The sequence below is a fragment of the Eleutherodactylus coqui genome, chromosome 9, assembly GCF_035609145.1.
Source record: "Eleutherodactylus coqui strain aEleCoq1 chromosome 9, aEleCoq1.hap1, whole genome shotgun sequence".
Lineage (NCBI taxonomy): Eukaryota > Metazoa > Chordata > Amphibia > Anura > Eleutherodactylidae > Eleutherodactylus > Eleutherodactylus coqui.
The window spans coordinates 45377086-45402415 of NC_089845.1; the positions used below are offsets into that span (position 1 = coordinate 45377086).

General features: G+C 43.6%; 1 protein-coding gene across 1 annotated transcript in view; it reads left to right on the plus strand.

Moving 5' to 3' along the window:
* The window catches only part of LOC136578646 (collagen alpha-1(XXI) chain-like), a 116728-nt gene that overhangs the window by 66987 nt on the left and 24411 nt on the right, over window positions 1-25330 (plus strand). Inside the window, exons 14-23 of the mRNA XM_066578838.1 lie at window positions 642-695; window positions 3746-3799; window positions 4706-4759; window positions 7900-7953; window positions 10593-10637; window positions 14881-14934; window positions 18043-18096; window positions 18174-18227; window positions 19542-19613; window positions 24521-24556. Coding sequence (XP_066434935.1) covers window positions 642-695; window positions 3746-3799; window positions 4706-4759; window positions 7900-7953; window positions 10593-10637; window positions 14881-14934; window positions 18043-18096; window positions 18174-18227; window positions 19542-19613; window positions 24521-24556 — 531 coding nt within the window. The remainder of the gene's footprint in view (window positions 1-641; window positions 696-3745; window positions 3800-4705; window positions 4760-7899; window positions 7954-10592; window positions 10638-14880; window positions 14935-18042; window positions 18097-18173; window positions 18228-19541; window positions 19614-24520; window positions 24557-25330) is intronic.

Below are 25330 nucleotides of genomic sequence, written 5' to 3' on the forward strand. Positions count from 1 at the left end.
AAATCGCGCGAAAAATCGCCCGTCTGACTAAGGCCTAAGAATGCTCTCCCTAACCAACTGCGACTTGGCGGGTCCTGCCTAAAAGCAGGGTAATCATTCCGGTAGGGATGGCTCCTCGTTTCGAACCTAAGAGACCTAGCCTGTCCTTAGTTGGAGGATAGGGAAGGATATATAATAGATGGCAATGCAATCTGTATGTAACATAGCTAGGCAAAGGTAAAAAGTATCAACACTGGTACGTAGCTGCAGACAACTGCTGTCACACCAGACACCTCAGGCGGGAAACTAACCAGCACCCATATAGAGGCAGGTCCAGAATAAATACATTTCCTTTGTGGGTGATTGGCTGGCCAGGGAAAACACCTTCCTGTTGGCCAATCAATCCACAGACCACTGGAGATATTGCAGCAGGGAAGAGAAGAAGGGAGAATTAAACACTGAGGGATTCCTGAGAGATAACACCTGGAACTTCTTTAGTGACAGAAAACATGGAGGGATTCCTGACAGACGACTCCTAAGGGAACCTCTGCACTGACAGGAAAGAGGCATTCATTGGTCAGTCATGCTCGGAAATGTTTTATGAGATCACTTTGTGTCACACAGAATAATCATTTTTTTAACCTTTTTTTCTTCCATATTAGGGATCAGTTGGCCCAAGGGGTCCACCTGGAACTTCAGGGATTCCAGGAAAGAAGGTACAAAATATAGAAACATTATCATTATTATTTACATAGCACCATGTTATTCTGTAGCAGTGTATAATGCTGTGAAAAAAACTAAATATATATATCCAACTTGTTGAATTCTATAAAATCACATATTCATTTAGTCAAATCAGTTTCTGGTGCATTCTGATGTTGGTAATACAATGAGGCTCATTTACATGCAAAGACAGTCTTTTAAATTATTGAAAGATTGACAGTTCTAGTTATCATTTTGCATAAACTGCTAATGGACACCAATGTCCATTAGCACTTTATCAGCTTCATTTGCATATAAATGAGCCTGTTTGCAAATCCCAGCATGTGGTCTGCACATTGCACTCAGCTGCATTGTCTTCGAAGGGGCTGCCTTGAGCTGTCAGCTGAATACAATGTAATCAGCTGCTCCTGTGGAGAACACAGCATGCGGTCCCTGTTATCTCCCTCCAGCTGAATGATGGATTTTATGCTCACCTAAAAATCATCGTTCAGCTGAAGAGTGAAAGATGAAAGCATTTACACACAACGATTATCACTCAAAAGCCATCATTTGAACGAATTTTGAGCGATAATCATTGCGTGTAAATGAGGCTTAAGCAGATCACAAAGAGCACCTCCAACTAGGACCCCCAGTGCTAAGCTGTTTTCCGTATGGAAATCTTGGAGTAAATATTTAATTTCATTGTGGTGCGATAAAAACAAATTTCTAATAAAAAGATTGAACAATACAGTGACCACTTAAATCAATAAGTTATCTGTATAAATTAGGGAAGGTCCTTCAGAGCAAAGGTCCACCCTTCATAGCCACCCTTCACTCTGGAAATGAGCTGAGAATTCTGAACAGATGATTAACCTTTGAAATTCATTATTTCCCTAATGGGGTATATGAGAATGGGTATTTGAAGCTCGACAAGGAATAGAAAAAGAAGTTTGGATTAAGTTTCTGGTGCAGGGAGATATATGCTGTGAAAGGGGACAGGCAGCTGAGAGGTTAACTCTTTCCAATCCAATTTTGGATTCAGGGTTTCCTAAAAGGTTTTCTCTTTTTGCTGTTATACAACGCTGCCATCTGCTGTCTAAAGCCTGTGTGTGTGTGCGCCAGAGAGGCTCCGGCAGCGGAGTGGCTGGCAAAAGACGATAAGAATACCCTGTCGGATGTCTTCTGACATTGGAGCTGTACAAGCTTCAATTAGAATGTAGGAAGACGTCAGAAAGTGGATTGGAAAGGGTTAAAGCTCACAGTACAAGTCTCAGACATAGAGACTATGAGATGATCCCCCTGTCTCAAGGTCAGAACCAGTTGTAGCACACATTGACATCGTATGCAAAAAGCAAGGCCGGAGCATAGTCAGGAGAAAGCCAAGATCAGGATATGGATGTAGTACACAGGTATGAGTAGAGATATACAAGGGGATAAGTGATATGTAGAATCCAGGAACAGAGGTAGATTATACACAGGCAATCAAAATAAAAGTATATCAGCCTAGAGGTAAAGACTGAACACACTAGACACTCAAGCACCAATTAAGTGCCCCAGCTGGACCTTTGAGTCATTAATAGTTAAACATTGGGGACCCACCGCTCTGGATTCCAAGCAATAAGCTGATAACCCGGCCCGTAGGGCTGGACATCATCATAGGGGACAGCAGCAGAAGTGCCATAGCTAGCTTCCCTCCTGTTGAAATCCATGGGCACCTATTACACTTCCACATCCGACCCCAGTGTCAGAGCCGGAAGTGCCATAAGTGAAATAGCTAGCTTAAGCTCCCATTGATTTCAATGGGAGTGAAGCCAGCTATGGCACTTCTGCTGTCATCCCCTATGACAATGTCTAGTCCCGCTGCATTGCCGGGGATCCTTAGTGGTGGGTCCCTGGTGATTAACTATTGATGATCTATCCTTTTGCCAGGAAAAACCCTTAACTAATATTAGTTGAAAGCAGAAGGTTGTGGTCACATGCCCAATTCACTTAGGATGCCTGTAGGGTCATAGCTGTCAATGACATCAGTAGTGCACTTCAATCACCTATGACACAATGCAACCTCCGCAAAAATATGAGAGAATGGTGTTGTGATGAGTAACAGCGTCATGTGTGACAGAATGCAAGAATAGATAATGCACTTGACATTGTATCTAGTAATTAATGGAAACCTTTGGGAGGAGAAAGGTGGAAAAGAGCCTGAGTGTTAACAATTTTGCACCATAAGTTGCTGGGCAACTGCTGAGTTATTGAGATCCAATGGAGGGATTAATAAAGAGGATGGGTATGAAGAAAGATGGAGTAATTTAGTTTGGATAGGCATTGTGCCAGCTTGATTGATGGAAGGTAAAGAGGAGGAAATTACAATAATCAGGTTGAGATGTCAGGTCTTTATCACTATTTTACTACTGGCATTGGTAATGGACAGTGTCAAGACAGCAGATGTGAACCCACTGTGCCACAAAACTAATTGGGTTGGAGGTGGATCCAGGGGGATGCACCTGGGTCTCCTGGTATTCACCCTTTAATTCTACTAATAAAGATCCGATCTTTGCTGCAGGAAACCCCAGACTATTACTTAAGAAATAGTCTCGGTTTTGTGGCAGCTGACGCAAACTGCTCAGGATTACTGTATCATAGTACTGGATAAGCAACATAGACATGGTCATAGAACAGAGTCGAGGTCAGGACAGAGGCAATTTTTGCCTATAGTCAGGGCAGGCAGCAAATAGAGTAAGTGTGGCTAATAAACAAGCTGAGGTCAGGAATGAAGAAGTTGGGAAAGTTTAATGGAACAAGCACGGATCAAAACCAAGAAACAAAGACAGGAGAACATAGCAACTTTGCTCACTAGACAGACTAATTGCTCAAGCACCTGCTAGCGAGGGAGGGTGCATAAAATAACCAGAGGCTAGTCCGGATGGCTGGGACAGAAACGCTGTCATAATTAGTATGTGAAGATGAGAGGTAAAAGAGAGAACATTACAATTTTAAAAAGAGAATCTAATAATAGAAATGTTTAAGCTCTTATATTGTCATATTTTCTTTTAATTTTCTCTTTTAGGGTAGTAAAGGGGAAAGTGGAGAAATTGGCCCTCTAGGCCTACAGGGACCACCAGTAAGTACTATGCTTAAATCGTATGCATGTTGTAGAAATACCTAATCTGCAATCCATAATACAATAATTAACATTAGCTGTAAGTAGAATATGAAATGGAACCTGTCATCAACTACAAGCACCATAAGCTAAGTTATGGTGCTTAGAGTTTAAGTGACATGGAGTCCAGAGAGCCTCTTTTCATATTCACCCGGCCCCCTGTTCGTCCAATGTCCCCCACCAAAGTCAGCACATGAACACCAGATTGACTCTTCAGAAAGCTGAGTGCTTGCAGTTCCATAGAGATCAAAGGCATTGCACATGTACAGCCTTTTAAAACGAGTTAAGCTGCTGTATGCGTACTAACTTTGTTGGGGAACACCGGATGGACCGGATGGGTATGAACAGAGGCTCCCCGAACGCTACATCGCCTAATCTATAAGCACCATAACTTAGTTTATGGTGCTCATAGCTGATAAACGGGTCCCTTTAAAAATCCATAAAATATTAGAAACACTGAGAAAGTAGAATAAATATACCAACTCATTGTGACATTCAGCAGACCTTTACAAGCTAAATGTATCAGGAGAGATGCTAACCTGCAAATACTCTAATATGAAGGGGGAGGGGGGGTAAAACACCATCTACCTTTTTACCTTTTTTTCTCTGAGGTTCCCCTATAGTGTAATACCTATGAAAGGCAGGCAGGGGTGGACCAGCGTACAGTGGGTCCATCAGAGGAAATCATCCAGGGCTCATACAGAGCCATACAGAATATCTGTAAATCCACTTTGAATGGCATTGCAAAATTTTTGCACTCTTGGTCAAACTAACAGAATATAACATTTCACAGAGACACAAAACTAAGAAAATCACTATTAGGAATGAAACATTTTTTATAAATTAAAAACCTACTTCTTGTTTTAGGGTGAACCTGGATTCCCAGGAAGAAATGGCGCTATCGGTCCAGTAGGATTAAAGGTGAGTTATGTCATATGGACTATATGTTTCATTAGCCTCCAATATGTATACTGCATATGGCATGTTAGAGGAAGTACGAAGGAGATACCAAATAAGCAGGAACTTTCTTTAGGGGTATATTTTCAAGAATACAACAGGATACAGATTAAGGCCGGGCTCACACGGCATGACATGCGTACCTGCTGCAGGTCACCAATCCCATCCATGTCAGCATGTATGCACATGTAATATGCACCAAAATGATGCATGCTGTAATTTTTCTTCGGACGAGTAATATGCATACAAAAAAAAAATGCTGGTGTGAGTCACCCAATAGAAATCAATGGGCTATTGGCATTGCATGTCTCACAGAAAATCTGATAATATGCCAGTATGAGGGCGGCCTTACCATCACTGAATGAATAGAAAGTGAAAAGGATGACATAAGGGCTGTTTTATAAAGAGTTAGGACGGCTTCCTTGGGTTCTATTCTCTGTATTGCGCAAGCAAATTCCGTGCACGCAAATATGCCCCTTTTGGAGCCGGCCTTACTTTCTACTTCTAAGCTGGCTGTTAGGAAATGCTGCCTGCAGTCTCAAATGAAACAGCTGTTCCTGCAGAAACATGTGTATATTTTTGGGGCTGGTTAGGAATCTTTATTTTCCGATTACCCCTTTCCAATCCACTGTCTGACGTCTTCGGACATTCTGATTGAAGGCTATACAACTCCGATGTCAGAAGACGTCCGGTAGAGTATTCTTACTGTATATTACTTGCCACTCTGTCGGGGGCCTCTCCAGCATGTCCCATACCGCAGTACTGGCTCTAGCCAGCAGATGGCGCTATTGTATAATGGCAGAAAGAGAAAACCCCCTAGGAAAACCCTGAATCCAAAATTGGATCGCAAAGGGTTAAAAATAGAGATGAGCGAGTATACTCGCTAAGGCACATTACTCGAGCGAGTAGTGCCTTAGCCGAGTATCTCCCCGTTTGTCTCTAAAGATTCGGGGACCGGCGCGGGTGACAGGTGAGTTGCGGCGGGGAGCGGGGTTAAGCGGGGGGGAGAGAGAGAGAGAACTCCTCCCCCTCTGTTCCTCCCCGCTCTCCCCCGCCGCTCCCTGCCGGCCCCCGAATCTTTAGAGACGAGCGGGGAGATACTCGGTAAGGCACTACTCGCTCGAGTAATGTGCCTTAGCGAGTATACTCGCTCATCTCTAGTTAAAAACAAAGCCTGTTGTGCTGTATGTTAACCCCTTAGTGACGAAGCCTGTTGTACTGTATGGTAAGAATATATCTCAAGGTCATCGGGGTTTGTAGGAATCACGCTGACACAATAATTGTTCATAATTGCTTTTTCTGATTGATCTCTTTATAAAGTTGTGAATTGTACATATTGTGGTCATTTAGAGGACGCTGATTTTTCATTCCTCTTGTATACATTTCTGATCTTTCTAATGAACATTCCTTTAAAAAAAATAAAATTACAAATATGTAGTGATTACATGAATCATAGGAAACTAATGAATATAGTTGCTGTAATGGTTGGCCATAGTGAACATGGCGGGATGGACTGATCATACAATCATTTTACATACTGTATATGTCTTATGTACTACAAGGTGTGGACAGTTATAATTAAGGAATATACAGAGTTTAACTCCTTCATCCCAACTTTCAAAAATCCTAACTCTTATTTATCTATTAATGTAGATGCTGAAGGCTTGTTGTTTTTTGCAAGACGAGTTTTATTTTTCAATGGCACTATGTAATGTACCCAGAGGCGTAACTTGACGCTCCCGGGCCCCGATGCAAAACCTGTAACAAGGCCCCAATTATAATGCTTTATTCATAGTACTGGGCTCCCTATATGGAGAAGAGAGGCCTTATGGGCCCCCTAAGGCTCCTTGCCCCGGGTGCAACCGCATCCCCTGCATCCTCTATAGTTAAGCCCCTGAATGTACCATATAATGTACTGAAAAACCTTTAAAAAGTGGAGTAAATGGGAGAAAAATGAAATCCTGCCATGTTTCTGAGGAGGTCTTGTTTTTATAGCGTACACACTGCAGCGCAAATGACACATAACTTTCTTCAATGCCTCATTTTGATTACTACAATATCAGATTAATATAATTTTCATTTTTTAAAAGCAATGCAGCCCCCCCCCCCCAAAAAAAAAAATATTTGGAAAAGAATATTATTTGATTAACATACGTTAATACGTTTTTTAATTTTCTATCTACATAGTTGTGCGAGGGCTCCTTTTTGTGGGACGTCCTGTAGTTTCTGTTGGTACCATTTTGGAGTACATACACTTTTTTAATTGCTATTTATTAAATTTTTCTTGGAGACGGGGTGACCAAAAAAAGCACAATTCCAATGTTGTGTATTTGTCTTTTCTGGCAATGATCATCATGCAGGAAAAACAATTTATTACTGTGATAGATCAGAATTTCACAGATGCAGTGATACCAACTATGGGGTGTTTTTGTTTTGATTTTTTTTATTATAAATATGGGGAAAAGGTTTTTCTTTAACATTTAATACTTTTTATTTTTTTCTAATTAATAAAACTTATTAAAACTCAATTTTACATTTTTCTTTCAATCCCCATTGGGGACTTGAACTTGCAATTGTTTAAATCGCTCAGAGAGTATAATACTATACCATTCTATTGAATTATACTGCATTCTGAGAGGCAGTCTGTTAAACCATGCCACAGGCATAGGGCTTATTCACAGGAGCGTATATCAGCTGCCGTTTTCACAGCCGGCCGATATACGCTACCATCTAAGCTGTCTTCTTTCCCTCGCCGGCTCTCTGCCTTTCTCTTCCCCTCCGGCTGCTTGCAATAACATAGTAACATAGTATGTAACATAGTAATGGGAGGGATTGGGATTGGGATGCTCTGCCCCATCCTTCCCATTGCTGGCTATGGACAAGGGGCAGGGAGGGGGCGGGAGCTTAACTCCGCCCCACCCCATTCCATTGCAAACAGCCGTAGGGTATAATTGGCAAAGTGAGTATAATCAGGGGTGGAGTGGGAAAGAAGGGAATTTTCTTTCAATCTTGTGGCTACCAACACGATTGGAAACCCTGCTTAAGAATATATTCATGATTACACTGAAGACACAAGTTTAACTTTTCATCTTATTTTTTTGTAGGGAGATAAAGGTGAACAAGGTCTGCTTGGACCAGATGGCCGCCCAGGAATGCCGGTAAAAGCATATATGTATCATCACAAATAACAGTGCCTTAAAGGAGATTCAATGATTTAAGCCAATTGTACTACATATTGTGTCTGGCTAAGCTGTCCAACACCTTGAAAAGGAAATATGATGAAAGGTAGTGTTACAGTACTAGCAGTGTGCACAGGTACGCACGGCGCGGGACTCCCTGACCCTCACCCACGCCAATGTCCCTTCCTGGAGGTAGCCCCAAAGGTGGACAGGTCCAGGCCGCCAACACTGACCCTACACTGCCTAGTGGCAGGACAGGAAGGAACCGCCGTACCTATGCAGATGACAATTTACTAGAACCGACAGGCTAGAGCAGTAACTTAGATCAGATTGCGATGTTATACAGCAATACTGCGATCTTCAGCTGTGTAATCTGTGTTGCAGCTAGAGCCGTTGTGCAACCCTAGCCTAAAGTGAGAGGTACTGTGAAATTCAAGGATGTAATGAAATGATACTGGTAGATCTTCAGCCATCTTTGCGTGTTAATCTGCCAGCTTTCTGGTCTGGGAAAAGTTGAGTGGATCTAGACTGATGTTTAAGTGTATTTCATGCCAAGCAGAGCTTATCAATATTTATTCAACTGCCTTTCACACTTGCGCCAGAGGGGACTTTGATGTAATTTGCTCCTTTGGAGACCAGCAAGGAAGCCCTTTATAATAGTAAATAACAAAATTAGTCACTTGCAGGCGATCTTATCGTCTCCCTGCCCCTCCAATACATATCTCCCAGACTTGCTGACTGCGATTTCCCACCACTGAGATGAGACAAAGAAAAAAATTAGTAACGGAGCTTATGGGGCATTCGAAGGTCCCAGCGCAGCAGCAATTATATTTTTGAGACCGTTATTTTTGAGTGCGCATTCACTCCCATCGCTGTGTGACCCTTAGAACCCTCAGAATCACATACCTGTGAAGCAAATCATCTGTCGCATATCATGTTACTATCCACAGGTAGGTAAAGTCATGGTATGAAACATGGCGACCATAACTTCCCTATTGGAGTGCCTCCTGGGGAAATATGGCAGAAATATTAAATTGGGTCTCTATCAAATGATCTGCGCATCTACTTAGCCAGACTTCGGTCATTTCATCAGGAGGATGGCAGAAGTGGGAACTGAGGGACTTTAAAACTAAAGGAAGATCATCCCCCATTGTCAGACTCAGGAGCTGCATCTAAATGTTGAACTGTCCAGTGCTCCTCGCAGCCAGGTCTACTGAAACAACTTCATAGACTGGGATTTTGTATTATTTCAGCCCTTTTTGATTTCATACTGTTTTGTGTATACTTGTATGCTCCTTGCCCTTTTGTAAAAATCTAATTTTTTATACTTTTACCTAAGCACCGCTAACCCTTTTTAGAATAAGGCTTAAAACTTTATTTAGTCAGTTTTCTTGATGCCTTAAGCAACCCCAAACCCTCAAGTGTGGTGATTTTCTGTTGATTGGTGGAAACTGAGGTGGCTGACCTGCCTGTCAGAAATGGTCAGTGGTGGCAGCGAAGTGTGTCGGGTGGCGCTGGGCTATGCAGGTAGCAAGTGCAGGATCCGGGAAGCTGGAAATAAGTTGATCATGTGGTCTGCTCCTGGGTGCCATAAGTCACGGGTTGGTGACTGTCGGACCCGTAAACCCTGACAAGCAGGTTTTATGAGCAATGATGGCATATCCTTCATTTTCTTTAAAGGGAGCCTCTCATGTCCTTTATGCTGTCCCGAGTGAGGATAGCATCAAGTAATGAAAGACATGCTAATTCCAGCAGTCTGTCACTTATGGTATAAAGTTCAGTGTTTCTTAAGAACTTACTGCTTGTTCCTGCAAGTCCCAGAAAGAGATGAGTACAGTTTATTCATGAGGTGCTGCTAGCCCGCCCACCCACCGTGATCCACAGATTTCTAGCTGTTCCACTGCATACTCAGAAAACTGCCAATCACAGATGGTGGGCGGGGCTAGCAGCACTTCATAAGTAAACCAGACTCATCTGTTGTTGGGAGCTGCAGTAACAAGCTGTAAGTTCTTAAAAACCACTACACATTACTCCACAAGTGGCAGACTGCTGTAATCAGTGTGTCTGTCACTAGTTTATGCTGCCCACATGGAGGACAGAATAAAATACAGGATCGGTTCCCTTTAAGAAACAATGTCAGTCCCATCTAATTTCTGTATTGGGAATTGCAGTTCATCCTCATTGAATTGTTGAGGCTTTCTTGCATTCCTTACAAAGCCCTGGATCTACACTGCTGCTCTATAATTAAATAACCAAATGGCCTATTGTGCTAAATATAACATTGCAGCCCCTTCATTCTAGGCATTAGTGGAGTTCCAGTGGTCTGACCTCCACCAGTTAGACCAGAATAGCATATTTAATCATTATGCAATTCATTTTTGTGGGAAAACTCCTACAAAGGATGGATGCTGACATGGCACTAGCCTCTACATCACAAAACGTGTCCTTTCAATACTCGTGTACACATTTTATTAAGATTCTACTGTACAGAAATGTGTTGGTATACAATACTTAGTGATCGTTATTTGTCTGGATACATGTCAGGTGGTCCTTTACAGTGCAATGTTATCACTCTATCAGCCTAAACAAGGTTTCACATGCAATATGTGTCTTTTTAGGGTTTTCGTGGTACTCCTGGTCTTCCTGGTGCCATAGGATTAAAGGTACTTTTTCACTATAATCAAAGTTTTAATGCTACTATAAATGATGCAGTTACCAAGTTTTTCTTAAGGACTTCTCCCCACCCCTCCAAAAATGTGTCCTCGTCTGTTATTAGAAATAGCACAAAGTGGAAGAGACGGAATAAATAGATACATCGATGAAGAACGTTGAATGTAACAGCACTCAAGCAAGCAGTAGAAGCTATAATACAACTCCTTAGGCCTCATGTCCACATACCTGCGGATGTCATTTTTCCCTGCAGGCACGGGTCCCGCGTGCAGGAAAAAATCCGGACATGCTCCATTTTCGTGCGGGTGTCCCGCGGGGACGGCTCCCGCAGGCTTCTATTGAAGCCTATGGAAGCCGTCCGGAGCCGCGGGAGACCCGTACCAGAATTAACTCCCCTGCTCCGGATGCTGCGGTTCTTCCCTTCTTTACGGCCGGATCTTCTTTCTTCGGCCCGGCGGATGTGCCCGGCGCATGCGCGCGACACGCAGCCAGCGTGCTGAGCACATCCGCTGGGCCGAAGAAAGAAGATCCGGCCGTGAAGAAGGGAAGACCTGCGCCATCCGCAGCAGGGGAGTTAATTCTTATTTTAATGTCTCATGTCCGCGGGGCAGGAGGGACCCGCTACGGATTCTACATGGAGAATCCGTAGCGGGCCTGATTTTCCCCGTGGACATGAGGCCTTAGTGTACCAAAGGTTGGATAAATAGCTGTTCTCATTAGTATATACAGTAGTTTACTGATCAGCTTATTTGAGTTCCTACACCTACATATACAAATTCTTTAATTTTCATCTTTAACCCCTTTATGACATGGCCTATTTTGGGCTTAAGGACGCAACAATTTTTGGCGGATTTTCTTCTCCGTTTATCAAAAGTCATAACTTTTTTATTTTTCCGTCGACGTGGCCGTATGAGGGCTTGTTTTTTGCGTGGCGAGCTGTAGTTTTTATCAGTGCCACTTTTGGGTACATAGACTACATTGTAAAATTTTTTTTTTTTTTTTTATGATAGCAGGGAGAGAAAACGCATCAATTCTGCCATAGATTTTTTTATTTCTTTTTTACAGCGTTAATCATGCAGCATAAATGAGACATTCCATTTTTTCTGCAGACCGGTACGGTTACAACGATACCAAAATTCTTACATTTTTTTTAGGTTTTCCCACTTTTCTGCAATAAAAACCCTTTTTTTGGAAATCTTTTTCTATTCTAAATTGCTGCATTCAAAGTCCTGTAACTTTTTTACTTTTCAATGTACGGAGCTCTATGATGGCTTATTTTTTGCGAGACGAGCTGTAGTTTTTACTGGTACCATTTTGGGGTACATACGGCTTTTTTGATCACTTTTATTGCGTTTTTAGTGAGGCAAAATGCTAAAAATTAGCATTTTGCCTCAGTTTTTTAGCGTTTTTTTTAGCGTTTTTTTCCGTGCACAGTCAAAAGCATGTGCAACTTATTGTACGTGTCGTTACGGACGCGACAATACCAAATATGTGGGTCTTTATTTTTTTTTTACCTTTTTTTATGCTAATCTGAGAAAAAGCATAAAAAAAGTTTTTTTTACTCTTTTTTTACATTTTTTTAAATTCTTTTTTTAATCTTTGTTTTTTTTTACACTATTTGTGTCCCTCTGAGAGACTTTAACCACTGCCCTGATGATTGCTGTCATAAGGCATGGCAGAGCTACTGCTCTGCCATGCCTTATCGCTTGTACAGCGATTATAGGCACAGGCAATACAGGACGCCAGTGTCTGGGGTCCTGTTGCCATGGTGACAGGCCGGGCTCTCGCGATGATATCGTGAGTGCCGGCCGGAGACACAGAGGGAGTCCGCTCCCTCTGTGAACTCTTTCCCTACCGCGATCTACTTAGATCGCGGCAGGGAAGGGGTTAACAGCGGGTGGCGCATCTCCGATGCCCCCCCCCCCCGCTGTTGCAGCGGGACGCCGGCTGTGACTGAGAGCCGACTCCCGCTGCGGGATAGCGCGGGATCACATATGATCCCGCGCTATCTCCAGGACGTAAGTTTACATCCTGTTGCGGGAAGTACCAGGCTCCTAGGACGTAAACTTACGCCCTGCAGCGGGAACGGGTTAAAGGGGCACTAACTTTTCAGAAAATGTATGCTCATCTGTTAGCTTGCGTTAGTCTCATTATTTCTGTAATATACTTGCATTAACAATTTTGTTGCTTTACCACTGTAAAGACCCACTGGGGGTCTCCTTTCCAGCTTCTCTGCAATCCACTCTCTGTTGTTGAGTACAGAGTTTCTTAGTTCCAAGGACACATGGATGTTTCCATAGCAACAGAGTGAGGGGCTATCTTTATAGGTGGCTCCCCTGCACTTACAGGCTGCAGGCTGACAGATCTGCAAACATTTTGATAATCTCCACGGGCTCTGCCTCTCCTGCTGTTACAGCATGTGAGTGTGTGCCTGTGTGCACACATTACACACACATTATAGTGGGTTTACCAATCATTTGTCCAGAATATCTCCAATTACCTGATTGTTCTGGGAAATCATAGAGGTGGATATTCACATGCTGCCTCCCTGCTGATTGAACCACAGACTCTGCAATGCAGCATGGGAAGTAAGGGCAAGGAAGTGCAGGACAGTGAACTACTGACAGAATGCTAGGCTTGCTACTTCCCCTGTCCATGAAAGTGCATTGCAAACAGCAGAGAAACAGAAAGACAAACTGAAAATCAGAGCTTGCAGACATGAAACAGGTGCAAATTAGTAGCTAAGGAGAACCTGTTATATTTTAGAAAAGGTAGGTACACTTTTGTACTTATGATTAGAGATGAGCGAGTATACTCGCTAAGGCACTACTCGCTCGAGTAATGTGCCTTAGCCGAGTATCTCCCCGCTCGTCCCGAAAGATTCAGGTGCCGCCGCGGGGCGGGGAGCTGCGGGGGAGAGCAGGGAGGAACGGAGGGGAGATCTTTCTCTCCCTCTCTCCCGCCCGCTCTGCCCCGCTCCCCGCCGCAACTCACCTGTCAGCTGCGGCGGCCCCCGAATCTTTCGGGACGAGCAGGGAGATACTCGGCTAAGGCACATTACTCGAGTGAGTAGTGCCTTAGCGAGTATACTCGCTCATCTCTACTTATGATACATCCACCTGTGGTGCCTTCACCTATTAGTAGATTTGTGGTCCCATGACTCATATTTGCTGATTCACACTAACTCTTAACTGCTTGCCTGGTTCTTTCCATAGCTTATTTAAACTTCAATGGAGAGGGCACTAGGAAATCTCTCTATTGACTTCTATGGAGAAAGGTAGTTGAATGATATAAGAGGTGGGGCCTGGACTTATGGCCATTTATGCCCTATCCTGTAGGTAGGTCTGAAATGCTTAAGATGGAAATACTCCTTAAATATGTGCATAGACAAGACACTGGGAATTTTACATAACTCTTAGTATTAGTTCTTTGGATGTGGGTAATTTACTCTAGGTTGCAAAACTTCAGTTCAAATTTAGAGAACTTAGTTAAAGAAGTGATCTGGTCTGGCAGACATCCCCTTTTAAAATCTGTGATTAAGGAAGGACTTATTGAGTTAATAAAGGGGAGTTTCTGATTAGGACAAACTTGTATTTGCCCAATTCTGGAAGACCTCTGATGTCCATTGATGTTGATATTTGTCAATAGATTTGTATGGATGTAGTATAATGAGCATTCAGATTATGGGTTTCCAAATAATTACAGCCGATCACATAGGTGGGATGCTTATTAGCCAGACTTTCCACAATTAACTTAATTGGTTATGCAATAGAGGGGAAACAAGCTGAATACGGCTGGCCCAACAAAGAACATTAATTTAATACCGCCATTAAGGTTAAATTCATGTCTGCGGTAGGGATTCCACTGTGCAAACAGGAAAATCCCCTTGATAAACAGATCCGTCTCATGATGGAACCAAAGTGTGCTGAAGGACCTCATTGCCAATAATGGCATCCATTTCCGGCATTGTTACAATAGGAAAAAGTTCTACATGCACAACTTTTTCATCCTGCATTTCTTGCTGGATCTACAATGGAGTCTCCAAAGCAGATGTGAATAAGGTATAAGTTCTACTGTTTTCACAGATACCATGGGAAAAGCACCAGTTTTCTTACCAGCATGTTACTATTTTAGCTCCATATTACATGATACTGTACACAGAGGTATATGAGATTCATACATGAGGTACATTTTGATTATAACATTACTTATTAAACCCATAATTTATTTTTGCAGGGAGAAAGGGGAACCCCAGGACCAAAAGGTGCCCTTGGATATCCGGGCCTTAAGGTAATTGTTATTAATTGATAGAAACTCTTTGATACAAAACTTATTAAAGGGATTTTCCCACTAATGTAATCATAGTTAATTCATTGGATCTTGAAAGGTTATATCACTCCCTTATTTACTTAATATGTAAAAAATGCCTGTATTAAACTATATCAAAGGGTATTCCCCATGACAAGTGGCCCATCTTCAATTTTTTTTATGAATTGCATTGCCAGGGAAAACATTCATCCATGGGTCTTGCAAAAGGTGGTCAGGCATGTGCAGATCACTTTCTGCCTCAGGTCCATGCATGGATTCCCATGATGCTTGGAGTTCACATCAGAATACTACAGGAATGTACAGTGTGATATGGACATTAGCAAGAACACAGGGAGTCCATGCTTAACCACTCCGGTGCCAAGCGGTTCTTTTTGTCCAAGGCCGGGGGGGAATGTGGAGAATGCCTACCTCACGGATCAGTGACTTCTGTGCCTAGCATCTTCTCATACATTGAAGGGAGGGGAAGAGGGTGCAGAAGAAGAGCGCATCATACATGTAAAGGTTTTGGATTCCCCTTTACAAGAACGATTACTAAAAATAGTGACAAAGTATTGACCTGGAATGTTGTCTATTGGGAAATATTTTAATTACATGCGCTAGAAATGAAAGAAAAGCCTGCAAAGGCTTAGGAAAAATTCTGTAGTTTCTCCGAAAGTAGGGCAGAGGGGCAACACGTAAAGGGTCCTCCATGTTGGTTTACCCTGAGTATTTTGTGTATTGGAAATAGCTGATGCCTTAGTACTATAACTGTTATTCCTAATTCCACTAAGTAATTTTTATGAGCATGGATATCTATCTATATAGATTGCAGTCGGTGTTCTTAGACAAGAACTGTGCCCTTAAGTGGATGAATTTTCTATTACAGTCACCGCCCTGGGACGGGCTATCTAGTAGTTTTATAACAATGCCTACTGTTGAAGAAAAAAATCAGAAAACCCCTTTTGTTTTACAAACCCTAACTTAGAAATATTGAAGAATAAGACATTTCTACTACTAATCTGCCATGTATGAACCTTAACTGTAGAAAGAATTTGTACGGCTGTATGGAACTCGCATCGGACAGCACACGGACAACCGTCCATCCGATCTCGATGGACCTTGCACATTGCATTTCCTATTCTTATCAATGAAAACCATTGGTTTGTGTGAAAAATCATTTGTCTGAAAAGTCTCATAGGCTATATTTTGGGGCCATGTGAATCTCCAAAAAATGCATGGACATCACACGGCCCAAAAATGTGGCTGTGTGAATGGGCCTTTAGACTAAGACCGGAAAAATATACCTATATTACTACTTCCAATTTGAATTCTAAAGAGCTCCCAGGACTGTGGCTTCTATTAGTCTTTGACTGCTAGAATAGCGAAGCAATTTGTAGTACTCTATACAATATGAAAGGCAGACATTTGACAGACCCATTCTAGGTCAAGGAAATTCGCTATTATGGCTCCTGTTAAAGAGCTCTGGTGGAAACACATTTTTCCATCCCTGCCCTCTTACCCGATTGCCTGTCACACTCTGGAGGTCTCCTTTGTGTATTGCAGCCACTTCCTTGCAGTGCAGCCCCCTGTCTGATGCTGATCAGCCTCCATCTTGATGCTGAGATTTTTTTTACTTTCACTTTCAAATCTATCCCATGATGCATTAGCACAAGATTAGCTAGATGCTATACCATTTTGCCTGCTGGGTGAACAGTTTATCATTACTTTTGTATTTTTCCTCTATATAAGCTGAAGTATACCTTCAGGAGGGTGAGCTGTGGTCTCCTCTATTATAGCCGTGTGACAGGGTCTGTGTGATCACCACCAGTAACAGTGACAGGAATGCCTGTGTCCTTCTCTGGGCCGGTGTCCTTCTCTGTGCAGTTTCTGGTCATGTGATCCATGGGCAGTTTCTGGTCATGTGATCCATGAATCCTACCATGGAACAGCATCACTCAGACTTCACTAGTTTCAGACAGCATATCCCTAAGTAAATCTAAGCTGGTCTGAATTGAGATCACATGACCTGATAATAAAGAGACCAGGAGTTTAAAATAGAAAGGAATAACTAAGGCAACACTAGCTCACTTACATATTCTGGGGGGCGAGCTATATAATGATTTTTTTTTTTTAATTATCTGAGTGGCCCTTTAAAATAGAACCCATGACGCCAGTGAGAACAGAGTCTGATATATTATCATTACTACTGCATGTTTTCATAGAAAAAAGTTATTACTTCTTATCATTCTATAATTTAAGAAATAATATAGTCCAGGCCCTCATCCACCAAGTTACCTTCAATTTCTATAACAATCACATCTTTTACCAACCAGTATAAGTAAAAGGATGTGGTAACAGCACTCACGCACATTGAATATCTGAATAAAATTGTATAACTATATACAAACCACATAAAAAAACAAGGTTTTTAGCACATATTTTGACCAAAACATGTTGGCCCATCTGCCATGTTCAGGTGAACTTTGTTTTTGGACATGTCTAAACACTAATAGATACCTCGCATTGGGCCTAAGCCTCCAAATGAATTCAGGGAAAGTAGGATACCAGGCTACATGGTTTAATTAAAAGACTTAGGACAGATGGGTTTTCTAACTTTAACAGACAACTCTCTTTGGGCCTAAGCTTGCCGAAGTTGGCAATAAAACTTCATAAGTGTAATGGGCCCACGTGTTTTCGTTCAAAAAGTTTTTATTGGAGCAATACTTGTTACATACAAATAATGTATCTGGTTGCTTTACAGCGGACATCAGATTATTCACAACATGACATGCCATATCGACTTCTCTCATCCGTCTTTTTTATGGGCCCACGTGTTTTGATCAAAATATGCACTTAAAATATTGCCTTTTTAGTAAATATAAGTGATGCAACTTGATCAGATATTAACTGTATGAGTGACGTTGCCACATGTTTTTGCTTATACTGTATTGTCACAGTCGTAGCTTACATGCTTTTGGAAGTACTGATTTTGCTTTTTGTAACCTTTACCAGCCAGTCATCACATGATCACTTTATTATTTATTTTCCATTTGTCTGTTTTCCTAATGACTTTGTCTTCACTCATTGCAGGGTGAACAAGGGGAATGTGGACTTCCAGGAGCAGATGGACTACCAGGGCCAAAAGTAAAATGCTGCATGTTTAGGTTTACTTTCTGTGTTCCGGACAATTTTTATTTGTTAATTACTCTTCTGCATGGCAGGGTATGCACGGGGACCGAGGGCCTCCAGGGCCACAAGGATTTCCTGGAATGAAAGTAAGCGAGCAATTATAGGACCTCCATAATAAGGGAATTGTTTGATTTAGAAATCTACTTGTTATAAGCCCTACAGGGAAGTATGTTGAGGTGCATTTCTAGATTATGCTGTATGGGGTACATGGTTCACATATTCCCGCAGCAGTCGTCTCTGAGACACAGGTTATTGGAACTTCAGTACTTGTTGAGTATGTATATTACATGCTGTTTAGCAGCTAACTGAGAATGAGCTGCTTATAACCCCTTAAGGACCGCCCCTTTTTTCATTTTCGTTTTTTTCTCCACTTTTCAAAAATCATAACTCTTTTATTAAATCATCAATGTAGCTGTATGAGGGCTTGTTCTTTGCGGGACGAGTTGTATTTTTCAATGGTACTATTTAATGGACTATTTAAAAAAATGGAGTGAAATGGAACAAAACGCTATTGCGCAATCTTTAGGTGGGTCTTGTTCTTAAAATGTACACTGCGGCAAACATTGTATGATATCTTTATTCAATGGGTCAGCAGGATTAGGACAATACTAAACTACATATATTTATATTTAATATGTATTTTGCTGTACCACTTTAACCCCTTCCCGCTCCAGGGCGTAAGTTTACGTCCTGGCAGCGGGGTACTTCCCGCAACAGGGCGTAAACTTACGTCCTGGGGATAGCGCGAGATCACATATGATCTCGCGCTATCCCGCAGCGGGAGCCGGCTGTCAGTCACAGCCAGCGTCCCGCTGTTAACCCTTTCCCTGCCGCGATCTAAGTAGATCACGGCAGGGAAAGAGTTCACAGAGGGAGTGCGTCTACAGTGGGCATTCCGCTGCAGATCATCAGCAGAAAGCCTGCCTACAAACCCACACCATTTTGAGAATAGGTGAATTCCGCTGCGGAATCGGTGATATTCACTGACATTCTGTGACAGCATGTAAATTTACAAGCAGGTTTTGTATAGATTATTTTCGCAGCTTGTGGACGAAATTAACAAAATCTCGTCTACTTTGCCGCGGAATTTCCACGTGGAGTGTCTGCATGGAGATTCCGCAGCAAATCTATCCCATCTCCAACAAAATGACCTAAGGATAGGTCATCAAGAGTATTCTCCCCAGAAAACATCTTTAATGCGTCCAAGTTCTGACCAAGTGCTGTCAGTTGCAAAATTGGACGGAACTTGGACATTTAACGTACCCGTGTGGATAGACCTTTACTGAGAGCAATAACATTTGGATTTTATGAGCACGGCAACTATTTTCTTTAGAGGAACTTGGTTTGTAAACGGATTTATTTATGAAAACCCTGTAAAAATAACTGATGTATCTTCACAGGGGCAAAGAGGCGATCCAGGTTTGCTTGGATTACAAGGCTTAATGGGAATCCAAGGACTAAAAGGATGCAAGGTAAATTATAAAATAATGACTTAATCTAAAGTTACATTTCAGTATTCCGTAAAGTTTCATTTAAGCTTTTATTGGTTGCTAATAAAACCAGTTAGTATTTTATCTACAGATTAGCTGAGCATGTATCATGCAATGAAAAGGTAGTTTTTCCTGCATCAGATTAGGCAATGCCCACCCACATAGAATTATAGGTGCAAGAAGTGAGAAAGTCTCCGAATACTCTAGGATCCTTTTACACCACAGGTGTCAAACACAAGGCCCGCGGGCCGAATCCGGCCCGCCGCCTCATTTTCTGTGGCCCGCCGGCTATGCAGTAAGTTCCCTCACCTCCGTGCTGAAGTCAGTAGGCGATCTTCACTCAGCTTGTTTTGTCTAGTGCAGACAGTAATAGAGGAGTGCCGATAGCAGACTGACAACGGCCGCGGAGGAGGGAAGAAGAGTGCAGAGAACATGATCTGTGCAGCAGGAGAGCGACGCTGAGGAGGAGCAGCTCCAGGGTGAGAGCCTGGTCAGCGCTGACCTCCTCTCACTGGTGCAAGAAGGACTGAGAGCAGCCAGTATACCAGCCAGTGGGACCATATTGGATGCAGGTAAGTATAAATATGTGTATCAAAATGCAGAAGTGTCCTTGTGTGCATATGTGTATGTATGTATATATGTGTGTGTCTGTATGTATATATGTGTGTGTCTGTATGTATATATCTCTAATAGCGTGCGTATATGTTTAGAATGGTGTGCGCCTGCGCGTGTGAATGCGCAGAATGGTCTGCGTCTGCGCAGAATGGTGTGCGTCTGTGCGTGCGTCTGCGCAGAATGGTGTGCGTGCGTCTGCGCAGAATGGAGTGCGTGCACCTGCGCAGAATGGAGTGCGTGCACCTGCGCAGAATGGAGTGCGTGCGTCTGCGCAGAATGGAGTGCGTGCGTCTGCGCAGAATGGAGTGCGTGCGCCTGCGCAGAATGGAGTGCGTGCGCCTGCGCAGAATGGTGTGCGTCTGCGCAGAATGGTGTGCGTCTGTGTGTGTGTATGTGCAGAATGGTGTGCGTCTGTATGCGCAGAATGGTGTGCGTCTGTATGCGCAGAATGGTGTGCGTCTGTATGCGCAGAATGGTGTGCGTGCGTCTGCGCAGCATGGTGTGCGTGCGTCTGCGCCGAATGGTGTGCGTGCGTCTGCGCCGAATGGTGTGCGTCTGTGCGTGTGTATGCGCAGAATAGTGTGCGTCTGTATGCGCAGAATGGTGTGCGTGCGTCTGCGCAGCACGGTGTGCGTGCGTCTGCGCCGAATGGTGTGCGTGAGTCTGCGCCGAATGGTGTGCGTGCGTCTGCGCCGAATGGTGTGCGTCTGCGCCGAATGGTGTGCGTGCGTCTGCGCCGAATGGTGTGCGTCTGTGCGTCTGCGCCGAATGGTGTGCGTCTGTGCCGAATGGTGTGCGTCTGTGCGTCTGCGCCGAATGGTGTGCGTCTGTGCATGAGTATGCGCAAAATGTGTGCGTCACTGGCCACTATGGAGGACCTTACTACCAATCAGGCCACTGTGGGATTCACTTCTACTTTACTGTCTTACAGTTAGAATCGGCCCTTTGAAGGCACCCATAAGGCTGATGTGGCCCTTGGTGAAAATGAGTTTGACACCCCTGTTTTACACGGAACACTGAATCTGAATGATAATCATTCATTATAAATGCTACTGACTGAACGATGAATGATGATTCTCTCTTACTGTTCGTCATTCAGTTTGTGCAGACCTAAAAATTTTATGACAATCAGACTTACAAACAGGCAGTCGTTCATCTATGACTGACTTCTTGTTTACGGTGAATGCAGGCGATGCCCCTGAACAGATCTCCAACCCACTCCGACTCTATTTACTGAGCCATCACCGCTTCTATATGTGTTGCGTCCTAAGAACGTGCAACCACAATAACATAAATCAAAGGCACAACTGTGCAAAAGGAAACAAAAACTAAAGGGGAATGCTCTCCCTATCGTCCCCTAACCCGGGAGGGGACCCAGCCTACTCGACAGACCGACCGCGCTGATAAGTGCGAGCCTACACTCGAACCTGGGCCCCTAACCAGTCCCTAACTGGGATCCCTAGCGCAAAACAAAAGGAGAACAAAACCAAACCAAACAGCAAAGAACTTAGCTTATCCAGCAGAGCTTCCACCACACTGTGTTGCTCCGTCGCTGTCCAACATAGAACTGCAGTGAATCATTGACCAGCACTGGAGTAACAGTTAGCACTGCTTAAATAGGAGCAGAGCTACTTAGCACCAGGTGCTGACTGACATTAATCTTGCAACCTCCACACCTCTCAGCTCCAGGAGAGGTAGGAATGCTGCTAAACCCTGGTCTGGCCTGAAGGCAAGGTGGGAACCTCAGAACGGCTGCAATAATATGAAAGCACAGGAGTGATATTCGCTGGAATGTTAAGTGCCCAACAATTGTAGGCGGGCGCTAACTGAACAAAGCAGCATGGCCAACACTGGGGGAAAAAGTCAACTGCCTGATTCAGCCACTTACAGACAGTCCTTAAGCTCAAACAATCTATAGTACAATAGTATATAACTGTTCTCTAGAAGAAGAGGCGCAATGCTTGCATTACAACTGAAAAGAACAGTAGTTCTCGGTGATGGTGCAACTCAACGTTTCCAATACAGTTCTTTCCATCACTTGGCGCTCGGTTGGTGGCCTCTCTCTGTAGCTAAATATCTCATATACATTGTCCATAGTCTCAGTTATAGTCCTGATTGATTTGGCTCTTCAGCTGTTACAGACCTAGTCTCAGTCACAGTCGTCTACCTAACTGATTGTGCTCATCTTGTTCTTCCAAGGGGAAGGTGCACATAGCAAAGGCATATGCCTGAAAACCACTCCAGCACCAGCGAACCCTCCGGGGTCAGTGTGGCACACACTTCTTAGAAGTTCTTACAATAACTGTCTGACTACCACTACTGTTCCAACACACTCTCCGAGTGCGAAAGAATATTCCTAACTACAGCTTCACCACAAGTTCACATAAGTAACTTGGTCTATCCATATCCATGCTTCCTCATACTGGTTAGGGCTAGCTACTGTCAGATTTCTCCGCCATCATGGCGTCTGTTACTGTTACTCGCAAGCACCATGATAAACAGCGCATGGTTGACCAATGTGAATTGAGGATCACAGCCCCCTACCCCCCCCCCCCCCCCCACCACAAAGTGAAATCATCCACTCATCATCCAGGGAGAACACAGTGCTCTTACATAGAACGATTATGGTTTGGATTCCCATGATGTAGTGAGAATCTGAACAACTATCCTTCAGTGTAAATTCATGCAGCAACTGAAGGACGAGCGAGAACTCGTTCGCTTCTCGTTCATTATTGTGTGTCTGCATGCAGAAAACTGAATGACTTATTGTACCGTGCAAATAGACAATCATTGACTTATGAACGATGGTCTGTTTACTGTGAATGGAGGTGGGAGGGCCAGAACGATCGCCAGTCCGCTCCGCCTCCATGCAGTCAGCGATGTTCATTCCTGTCTAAAAGCACAGGAACAATTATTGCTGGGACGACTTGTCAGGCATCTGTGCCCGACAGCTCATCCCGTGTAAAAGCACCTTTTGGCAAAAGGGAGGGGATGAATCATACAGGCTGCGTATCAGTGCAGAGAGAGAGGAGAGTACCTACAGCAGACTCTGCCTAGGAGGAAGGGGGAAAGACACTTTCCGCAGCATCAGTGTTTGTCAGCACAAGGGATAAGAGATCACTGCTGGGCTGTAAAAGGGTAAAGCTGATACTTAAAGGGGTTGTCCCGCGAAACAAAGTGGGGTTATACACTTCTGTATGGCCATATTAATGCACTTTGTAATATACATTGTGCATTAATTATGAGCCATACAGAAGTTATTCACTTACCTGCTCCGTTGCTAGCGTCCTCGTCTCCATGGTGCCGTCTAATTTTCAGCGTCTAATCGCCCGATTAGACGCGCTTGCGCAGTCCGGTCTTCTTCTTTTCTGAATGGGGCCGCTCGTGCCGGAGAGCGGCTCCTCGTAGCTCCGCCCCGTCACGTGCCGATTCCAGCCAATCAGGAGGCTGGAATCGGCATGGACCGCACAGAAGACCTGCGGTCCACCGAGGGTGAAGATCCCGGCGGCCATCTTCGCAAGGTAAGTAAGAAGTCACCGGAGCGCGGGGATTCAGGTAAGCACTATCCGGTTTTTTTTTTTAACCCCTGCATCGGGTTTGTCTCGCGCCGAACGGGGGGCTATTGAAAAAAAAAAAAAAACGTTTCGGCGCGGGACAACCCCTTTAACGCTTAGTGACAGGCTGCAGCAACCCATGAGAACAGTTATAAACTAGGCAGAGATTGCAAACAGAATTTTAGGGGCTCTGAAAATGAAGGAAGGATTGCAGCTGGAAACTTAGCGCAACTCAGCCTAACTTCTAACATACTGAAAAATCAGGTTCTCCATGTTAAAGGTGTCCATAACCTTAAAAGTGGTAGTTTGGTGCAGAAAACAGGGGCATGTGATAAAACTACTACAAAATGTCCAGCTACCGCTCCAGCGATTCCCTCGGTCTCTGTTGCCCTGCAGTGATGATGATTTAACTACCCACACATGACAATTGCAGCCCATCATTGTCCCCTGATTGGCTGTAACAGTCACGTGTGGGTAGTTGCAACGCTACCGCTGCAAGACAGAAGGGACTGGCGATAGGACGGTTGTAGTACTGTTCTACTATCACATCCACTGTATCAAAAACTACAAAGTTAAGGGAAAAAACGCATGTCAAAAAAGCTTTCTTTTTTGCTGCTTCTGTAATTTTCCGTTTGTTTTGGAGAAAATAAAAATTTTCTAAATGTTTTATAATATTTTTTGCATTTCTTAAAAATAAAAGTTTGATAAACTGTGTTACAGGGCGATAGTGGATATGATGGAGCGAAAGGAAATCAGGTAACCTATTTGTAACGTATTGCACTAGCTTGTTTACTGCCAAGGTAACAATATACAAAATACATCTACGCTTAACTTGTAGCTCGTTCACACTCGCGCTGTTTAATTCCTAGTTTGTCTCTGTCCTGGGAGCTGAGTAATGGTAAAACTGGAAGTGCTGGATCCGGCACATGCTGGATGCCAACTGCTATGGACTATGGACTATGATGGGTTCTGTCCGGCTGCCATTATACACTCTATTATTTTCCAAGATGAAATGGTGCTAAATTTGGTTGGAGTCTTGTTGCCACTTCTGGAACTCAGACTCCGACTAACCCCGTATTGCATCCATAAATGGGAGTGATGGCAGCTCATGTTCATGGTGCTCTCCACTGAAGTCTACACGTGTTGGGAATCTATGAAGATTACCAAACCAGTTACTACCTTAGGGCTTATTTACACGAGCATATATCGGCCAGTGTTTTCACGGCCGCCCGATGTACGCTACGATGTGAGGTGTAAAACCTTGTGAACGCGGGCGCACAAATCTAACGTTTGTGGGTATTAGTGTACCTTGACGCCACCGGAAGCTAGGGGTTTAACAGGAGGAACGCCCCTGTTACACCCCTAGTTTCTGATAGGGTGAAGGGACGAAGGTCCTAATCGCACAGTGTGGGTTTCTTACTGCCAGCATTTACATGTCATAAGTTAAGCCTAAACAGAATAGGAACTCTCCGTGTAGGCCGGCAGCGCTAGCAGTAAGAAATGCAGACGCTGCAGAGTGTGTGCTTGCTC